At 46.7% G+C, this 9,964-nt stretch overlaps 1 protein-coding gene across 1 annotated transcript in view; it reads right to left on the reverse strand.

The window, feature by feature from the left end:
- Positions 1-9,714, reverse strand: part of LOC310856399 (uncharacterized protein) — a gene marked incomplete at both ends in the record, with an annotated part of 28,305 nt that extends 18,591 nt beyond the window's left edge. Inside the window, 3 exons of the mRNA XM_083761807.1 lie at positions 3,271-3,650; positions 3,895-4,104; positions 9,399-9,714. Of these exons, the coding sequence (XP_083617933.1) occupies positions 3,271-3,650; positions 3,895-4,104; positions 9,399-9,714 (906 nt within the window). The remainder of the gene's footprint in view (positions 1-3,270; positions 3,651-3,894; positions 4,105-9,398) is intronic.
- Between the last annotated feature and the right edge of the window lie 250 nt (positions 9,715-9,964).

Below are 9,964 nucleotides of genomic sequence, written 5' to 3' on the forward strand. Positions count from 1 at the left end.
AAAGACATGGTATGGTCTGTATCTCTCACTCCTCTAGTAAAGACATGGTATGGTCTGTATCTCTCACTCCTAGTAAAGACATGGTATGGTCTGTATCTCTCACTCCTAGTAAAGACATGGTATGGTCTGTATCTCTCACTCCTCTAGTAAAGACATCGTATGGTCTGTATCTCTCACTCCTCTAGTAAAGACATGGTATGGTCTGTATCTCACTCCTAGTAAAGACATGGTATGGTCTGTATCTCTCACTCCTCTAGTAAAGACATGGTATGGTCTGTATCTCTCACTCCTCTAGTAAAGACATGGTATGGTCTGTATCTCTCACTCCTCTAGTAAAGACATGGTATGGTCTGTATCTCTCACTCCTAGTAAAGACATGGTATGGTCTGTATCTCTCACTCCTCTAGTAAAGACATGGTATGGTCTGTATCTCTCACTCCTAGTAAAGACATGGTATGGTCTGTATCTCTCACTCCTAGTAAAGACATCGTATGGTCTGTATCTCTCACTCCTCTAGTAAAGACATCGTATGGTCTGTATCTCTCACTCCTCTAGTAAAGACATGGTATGGTCTGTATCTCTCACTCCTCTAGTAAAGACATGGTATGGTCTTTATCTCTCACTCCTCTAGTAAAGACATGGTATGGTCTGTATCTCTCACTCCTCTAGTAAAGACATGGTATGGTCTGTATCTCTCACTCCTAGTAAAGACATGGTATGGTCTGTATCTCTCACTCCTAGTAAAGACATGGTATGGTCTGTATCTCTCACTCCTAGTAAAGACATCGTATGGTCTGTATCTCTCACTCCTCTAGTAAAGACATGGTATGGTCTGTATCTCTCACTCCTCTAGTAAAGACATGGTATGGTCTGTATCTCTCACTCCTAGTAAAGACATGGTATGGTCTGTATCTCTCACTCCTAGTAAAGACATCGTATGGTCTGTATCTCTCACTCCTCTAGTAAAGACATCGTATGGTCTGTATCTCTCACTCCTAGTAAAGACATGGTATGGTCTGTATCTCTCACTCCTAGTAAAGACATCGTATGGTCTGTATCTCTCACTCCTAGTAAAGACATCGTATGGTCTGTATCTCTCACTCCTCTAGTAAAGACATGGTATGGTCTGTATCTCTCACTCCTAGTAAAGACATCGTATGGTCTGTATCTCTCACTCCTCTAGTAAAGACATGGTATGGTCTGTATCTCTCACTCCTCTAGTAAAGACATGGTATGGTCTGTATCTCTCACTCCTCTAGTAAAGACATGGTATGGTCTGTATCTCTCACTCCTCTAGTAAAGACATGGTATGGTCTGTATCTCTCACTCCTCTAGTAAAGACATGGTATGGTCTGTATCTCTCACTCCTAGTAAAGACATGGTATGGTCTGTATCTCTCACTCCTCTAGTAAAGACATGGTATGGTCTGTATCTCTCACTCCTAGTAAAGACATGGTATGGTCTGTATCTCTCACTCCTAGTAAAGACATCGTATGGTCTGTATCTCTCACTCCTCTAGTAAAGACATGTTATGGTCTGTATCTCTCACTCCTCTAGTAAAGACATGGTATGGTCTGTATCTCTCACTCCTCTAGTAAAGACATGGTATGGTCTGTATCTCTCACTCCTCTAGTAAAGACATCGTATGGTCTGTATCTCTCACTCCTCTAGTAAAGACATGGTATGGTCTGTATCTCTCACTCCTCTAGTAAAGACATGGTATGGTCTGTATCTCTCACTCCTCTAGTAAAGACATGGTATGGTCTGTATCTCTCACTCCTCTAGTAAAGACATGGTATGGTCTGTATCTCTCACTCCTAGTAAAGACATCGTATGGTCTGTATCTCTCACTCCTCTAGTAAAGACATCGTATGGTCTGTATCTCTCACTCCTCTAGTAAAGACATGGTATGGTCTGTATCTCTCACTCCTAGTAAAGACATGGTATGGTCTGTATCTCTCACTCCTCTAGTAAAGACATGGTATGGTCTGTATCTCTCACTCCTAGTAAAGACATCGTATGGTCTGTATCTCTCACTCCTCTAGTAAAGACATCGTATGGTCTGTATCTCTCACTCCTAGTAAAGACATGGTATGGTCTGTATCTCTCACTCCTAGTAAAGACATCGTATGGTCTGTATCTCTCACTCCTAGTAAAGACATCGTATGGTCTGTATCTCTCACTCCTCTAGTAAAGACATGGTATGGTCTGTATCTCTCACTCCTCTAGTAAAGACATGGTATGGTCTGTATCTCTCACTCCTCTAGTAAAGACATGGTATGGTCTGTATCTCTCACTCCTCTAGTAAAGACATGGTATGGTCTGTATCTCTCACTCCTCTAGTAAAGACATGGTATGGTCTGTATCTCTCACTCCTCTAGTAAAGACATGGTATGGTCTGTATCTCTCACTCCTCTAGTAAAGACATCGTATGGTCTGTATCTCTCACTCCTCTAGTAAAGACATCGTATGGTCTGTATCTCTCACTCCTAGTAAAGACATGGTATGGTCTGTATCTCTCACTCCTAGTAAAGACATGGTATGGTCTGTATCTCTCACTCCTAGTAAAGACATGGTATGGTCTGTATCTCTCACCCCTAGCAGAGACATCGTATCTCTCACCCCTAGCAGAGACATCGTATCTCTCACCCCTAGCGGAGACATCGTATCTCTCACCCCTAGCGGAGACATCGTATCTCTCACCCCTAGCGGAGACATCGTATCTCTCACCCCTAGCGGAGACATCGTATCTCTCACCCCTAGCGGAGACATCGTATCTCTCACCCCTAGCGGAGACATCGTATCTCTCACCCCTAGCGGAGACATCGTATCTCTCACCCCTAGCGGAGACATCGTATCTCTCACCCCTAGCGGAGACATCGTATCTCTCACCCCTAGCAGAGACATCGTATCTCTCACCCCTAGCAGAGACATCGTATCTCTCACCCCTAGCAGAGACATCGTATCTCTCACCCCTAGCGGAGACATCGTATCTCTCACCCCTAGCGGAGACATCGTATCTCTCACCCCTAGCGGAGACATCGTATCTCTCACCCCTAGCGGAGACATCGTATCTCTCACCCCTAGCGGAGACATCGTATCTCTCACCCCTAGCGGAGACATCGTATCTCTCACCCCTAGCAGAGACATCGTATCTCTCACCCCTAGCGGAGACATCGTATCTCTCACCCCTAGCGGAGACATCGTATCTCTCACCCCTAGCGGAGACATCGTATCTCTCACCCCTAGCGGAGACATCGTATCTCTCACCCCTAGCGGAGACCACCGCTCCTGCTTGACCAGACCGAAGGTCCTCTCCTCGTGTCGCAGGCACTCCGGTTCCTCCGGAAACACATGTTGTGGAGCTTGTGGTTCCTCCTCCTCCTCCTCCTGCAGCACCAGGCTGGATCTGCTCTCCGGACGTCGGCGAGGTCGTGGTTCCTCCTGGACCAGACCGAAGGTCCTCTCCTGATGCTGTGGTTCCTCCTGGACCAGACCGAAGGTCCTCTCCTGATGCTGTGGTTCCTCCTGGACCAGACCGAAGGTCCTCTCCTGATGCTGTGGTTCCTCCTGGACCAGACCGAAGGTCCTCTCCTGACTCCGTGGAGACTCCGGTTTCTCACGTTTACACACCGGAGGGAGCAGGAAGTCTAGACGAGATGGAAGGAGAGAAAACCTTCAAGACTCATTTAGACCTGAGGACGATTCTACAAATGACTTCTAAACTCTGTTTAGATTATCTGAAAAATAAACCCTACGTTAGTGGTTCTCAAACAATTTCATGTCAAGGAGACAGATCTACAAGCTCTGAGTGCCGCGCTATGAGCTATTTTATTTTCCAATAGCTAAAGTATAACATAATGCTATAAACAGAGGCTGTAAATTGATTTTTACCCGAGTCAGTGTTGCACCTCATGCGTACTATCGCCACTGTTGAAACATCAGCCACCTCTTCCTGTTCCTCTTTAATGTGTGGAGGTGGTTGTGGTTCGTCCTGGACCAGCCTGGTGCTCCTCTCCTGCTGTTCATCTTTAACGTGTGGAGGTTGTGGTTCCTCCTGGAGGGACAACTCCTCCTCTTCATACACAGTAAGGTGGAGGTAGTCTAGTCAAAAAAGAACAACGAGAGAAAACCATTAAATATTTCACATGGACAATTCTCCAATGGACCTACCTCAGAGTCAGAAGCCTTTATTTGCCATACATGTAAACATGTTAGGAATTGGTTTTCGGTAGTAGTTACAGAATACAGTTACCACAGCTGCCATGGACAGCGCTAAATTGGATAACTAGCTAGACAAGACTTCTTATCTTATCTACAGCTTGCTATTAACCACCAGTTACCACCAATTTCCTAATGGTTGGCACTTAAACGGTTAACCCATTACGGCAATCTCTAATGACATGAGAAACGGCTGTCGGTGCATCCGTTGGTTAGACATATAGTCTTACAGTCAGACAAACCTGTGTGGCGGGTTAAAACTAATCTGTGCGGCAGGTTGAAACTAATCTGTGCTGCTGCAGGTTAAAACAAATCTGTGCTGCAGGTTAAGACTAATCTGTGCTGCAGGTTAAAACTAACCTGTGCTGCAGGTTAAGACTAACCTGTGCTGCAGGTTAAGACTAACCTGTGCTGCAGGTTAAGACTAACCTGTGCAGCAGGTTAAGACTAGCCTGTGCTGCAGGTTAAGACTAACCTGTGCTGCAGGTTAAAACAAATCTGTGCTGCAGGTTAAGACTAACCTGTGCTGCAGGTTAAAACTAACCTGTGCTGCAGGTTAAGACTAACCTGTGCTGCAGGTTAAGACTAACCTGTGCAGCAGGTTAAGACTAGCCTGTGCTGCAGGTTAAGACTAACCTGTGCTGCAGGTTAAGACTAACCTGTGCTGCAGGTTAAGACTAACCTGTGCTGCAGGTTAAGACTAACCTGTGCTGCAGGTTAAGACTAACCTGTGCTGCAGGTTAAAACTAGCCTGTGCTGCAGGTTAAAACAAATCTGTGCTGCAGGTTAAAACTAATCCATGCTGCAGGTTGAAACTAATCCATGGCTTCCAGTGAGGTTGGGGTTAGGGGAAGGTGTCTGACACAGAGTGTAGAGTAGGAGAGTAGCTTTGATCGAAGCGGGTCCCTATGGGCTATAGTTCCACACATTGGAACTATCCCATTGAGACAAAGCGGGGTGCTATGGGCTATAGTTCCACACATTGGAACCATCCCATTGAGACAAAATGGGGTGCTATGGGCTATAGTTCCACACATTGGAACTATCCCATTGAGACAAAGCGGGGTGCTATGGGCTATAGTTCCACAAATTGGAACTATCCCATTGAGACAAAGCGGGGTGCTATGGGCTATAGTTCCACACATTGGAACTATCCCATTGAGACAAAGCGGGGTGCCTATGGGCTATAGTTCCACACATTGGAACTATCCCATTGAGACAAAGTGGAGTGCTATGGGCTATAGTTCCTCACATTGGAACTATCCCATTGAGACAAAGCGGGTGCTATGGGCTATAGTTCCACACATTGGAACTATCCCATTGAGACAAAGCGGGGTGCTATGGGCTATAGTTCCACACATTGGAACTATCCCATTGAGACAAAGCGGGGTGCCTATGGGCTATAGTTCCACACATTGGAACTATCCCATTGAGACAAAGCGGGGTGCTATGGGCTATAGTTCCAAACATTGGAACTATCCCATTGAGACAAAGCGGGGTGCTATGGGCTATAGTTCCACACATTGGAACTATCCCATTGAGACAAAGTGGGGTGCTGTGGGCTATAGTTCCACACATTGGAACTATCCCATTGAGACAAAGCGGGGTGCTATGGGCTATAGTTCCACACATTGGAACTATCCCATTGAGACAAAGCGGGGTGCCTATGGGCTATAGTTCCACACATTGGAACTATCCCATTGAGACAAAGTGGGGTGCTATGGGCTATAGTTCCACACATTGGAACGATCCCATTGAGACAAAGTGGGGTGCTATGGGCTATAGTTCCACACATTGGAACTATCCCATTGAGACAAAGCGGGGTGCTATGGGCTATAGTTACACACATTGTAACTATCCCATTGAGACAAAGCGGGGTGCCTATGGGCTATAGTTCCACACATTGGAACTATCCCATTGAGACAAAGTGGGGTGCTGTGGGCTATAGTTCCACACATTGGAACTATCCCATTGAGACAAAGCGGGGTGCTATGGGCTATAGTTCCACACATTGGAACTATCCCATTGAGACAAAGCGGGGTGCCTATGGGCTATAGTTCCACACATTGGAACTATCCCATTGAGACAAAGTGGGGTGCTATGGGCTATAGTTCCACACATTGGAACGATCCCATTGAGACAAAGTGGGGTGCTATGGGCTATAGTTCCACACATTGGAACTATCCCTTTGAGACAAAGCGGGGTGCCTATGGGCTATAGTTCCACACATTGGAACTATCCCATTGAGACAAAGTGGAGTGCTATGGGCTATAGTTCCTCACATTGGAACTATCCCATTGAGACAAAGCGGGTGCTATGGGCTATAGTTCCACACATTGGAACTATCCCATTGAGACAAAGCGGGGTGCTATGGGCTATAGTTCCACACATTGGAACTATCCCATTGAGACAAAGCGGGGTGCCTATGGGCTATAGTTCCACACATTGGAACTATCCCATTGAGACAAAGCGGGGTGCTATGGGCTATAGTTCCAAACATTGGAACTATCCCATTGAGACAAAGCGGGGTGCTATGGGCTATAGTTCCACACATTGGAACTATCCCATTGAGACAAAGTGGGGTGCTGTGGGCTATAGTTCCACACATTGGAACTATCCCATTGAGACAAAGCGGGGTGCTATGGGCTATAGTTCCACACATTGGAACTATCCCATTGAGACAAAGCGGGGTGCCTATGGGCTATAGTTCCACACATTGGAACTATCCCATTGAGACAAAGTGGGGTGCTATGGGCTATAGTTCCACACATTGGAACGATCCCATTGAGACAAAGTGGGGTGCTATGGGCTATAGTTCCACACATTGGAACTATCCCTTTGAGACAAAGCGGGGTGCCTATGGGCTATAGTTCCACACATTGGAACTATCCCATTGAGACAAAGCGGGGTGCTATGGGCTATAGTTACACACATTGTAACTATCCCATTGAGACAAAGCGGGGTGCCTATGGGCTATAGTTCCACACATTGGAACTATCCCATTGAGACAAAGTGGGGTGCTGTGGGCTATAGTTCCACACATTGGAACTATCCCATTGAGACAAAGCGGGGTGCTATGGGCTATAGTTCCACACATTGGAACTATCCCATTGAGACAAAGCGGGGTGCCTATGGGCTATAGTTCCACACATTGGAACTATCCCATTGAGACAAAGTGGGGTGCTATGGGCTATAGTTCCACACATTGGAACGATCCCATTGAGACAAAGTGGGGTGCTATGGGCTATAGTTCCACACATTGGAACTATCCCTTTGAGACAAAGCGGGGTGCCTATGGGCTATAGTTCCACACATTGGAACTATCCCATTGAGACAAAGCGGGGTGCTATGGGCTATAGTTACACACATTGTAACTATCCCATTGAGACAAAGCGGGGTGCCTATGGGCTATAGTTCCAAACATTGGAACTATCCCATTGAGACAAAGTGGGGTGCTATGGGCTATAGTTCCACACATTGCTCATATGGCTGGAACTATCCCATTGAGATAGAATGAGCACTTCCGCATTCCATTGTTATAATGGGAGTTGACGCTAGTGTCGCCACCCTCTCTTACTAGATTACTCTGAACATGACGTAGCAATATCATTATCATCCGCTCCAGACCGGTTCACACCACAATTTCACCCGTTTCGGATGTTATCATCACCCGATAATCAAGAGAATGTTCGTAATCAGCACCTTAGAAATACCCCCAGTATGTGATAATCAACATACTGGGAAATCCAGAACTGAAACTATGGGAGCGTTTGCGTTTTATGTCAATGACGGAGGCGAGACACTGCCGAGCGAGACGCTGTGCCGAGCGTTGCGACGGCCACCAGACCCGACGATAGAGTTGGAAATGACACGTTCAGCAGGGGGAGTCCTTGCCCAGGCTGTGTCTGCTCCACCACCCTGCACGCGTGCAGACCGGGTGAACACAGCCAAAACACCACAATGTACAATAGTATGCCAGTATGGCCATATTCCAACATCCTGATAACGGTTGATTTCGTATATTTAATAGAGCGATAACGGACGAATCCGCTGACAATTTTTGTACCACAGACCAGGCTTTCCTCCGAGGTGGAAAGCCTGGTGACGCGAGGTTACTTATTGTCAAGTGACCCACAGAGTAGCCTCGGTCCCAGGCTTACTTATCTGCGAAAAGAAAAGCCTGGTCACAACCTAAGGGCCGATTCATACATATACATACATATTTTAGAGCCGAATAAAAGTCGGTCGGCACTGTAGAGCCTACAATTTGACGTCATTTGAGGTTCGGGGGGGCGGGTAACGTCCTAAAGTCGGCTCTTCGGTGCTACTGAAAATTTCTGACGAGCCGAAATCATTTCGGCACTACAGCGCCTTAACAGCGTTAAAATAGGAGTATGAATCGGCCCTAAGGCAGAGAAGCTATCGGCGGTTGTATCCTCCGGAACAGCCGTCAAATGTATTTCCCCCGGATATGATATTTTCCCGACCAATCACAACACTTGTTTCATTCGCGGAGAATGTAAACTGTTTTGTAAATCATCAACGATTTCACTTCCGCTAAAATCCTGCAACTTCCGCTGATAGTCTTTTCAGCTTAGGTCTTGCCCAGGGTGCCCACAGAGACGGCTCATGCTTGTATCACCAAATAAACCACAACTCCTGCTACAATAAGGTGTCGGCCATCTTGAAAAATGGGCACCATATTGAAATTTCAAATGCCTTCAGAAAATGTTCTTATGGAGTGAACCACGGAGACTGCTCATGACAATGTTCACACTTAGTCTAGCCTTTACCTTACAGGCGAACGCAAAGGCTCAACTTATGACAGCATTTTATGTCGCCATAGCACTATATCATATCATCATCATACTATAATTCAGTCAATGTCTGTGTGTCTGTCTGTCACTGTGACTGCCGTAGCTCCTCATTGCCTGCAACAATCGCTCCCACTTTTCACACAGGCATTGACCATAATAATATGGAGGTCTTAACGAAGCCCTTTTTTCCAGTTTAACAAATCGTAAATTAATTATGAATTTATTAGTGAATAAAAAATGCGAAAACGCACCCAGGACGCAGTGCCCCCCGCGGCCACTAAGGGGGCAAATATCTCACAATGGGTAAGGACTAGTAGTATATAATCAACCAGAGCTTAGTATGAACGTATAAGCACAAACCTGCAGGGTGTAGTTTGGTGTGTAGTTTGCTGGCGTCAGCCTCCTCCTCCTCCAGCAGCAGCAGTGACTCCAGCTGCCCGTGGAAGAGGCTGCACATCCACTGCGCCGCCACACGGAGGCGCTGGAGCACAAACAGCCTGACGCGGTGCCTCCGCTGCTCCGGCTGTGACGACGCCACGCACAGCGCCTCCACTAGCTCCTCCCCTACCGACGTCAGGTGCTCGTTGACGGACAGGAAGACAGACTCCATGACGTCGCACACCGTCGCCGTCGTCTTCGGAGGGCGCTTCTTCTTCTGCTTCTGCGTAGGAGACATGATGTTCTCTCCCCCCCGAGACCCGGCTACGGATAAGCGGTCGTAGACGGATGGATGTTCTAGTTCTACACCGGTGGTCCCCAGCTAAATGATGGAGTTGGTAAGCAAATGGACCCCTTTAATTAGTATAAAAAAAATTAAACCAAAATGGACCCAGAGTTAAATTATTGATGTCTTACGCCATGTTCTTTCAACCAGTGGTCCGTGAGGGGGTCCTCATGCAGCTAAATGGAGTTGGTATAACCTAATT

Source organism: Protomyctophum parallelum, assembly GCF_964188405.1.
Source record: "Protomyctophum parallelum genome assembly, chromosome: 1".
Lineage (NCBI taxonomy): Eukaryota > Metazoa > Chordata > Actinopteri > Myctophiformes > Myctophidae > Protomyctophum > Protomyctophum parallelum.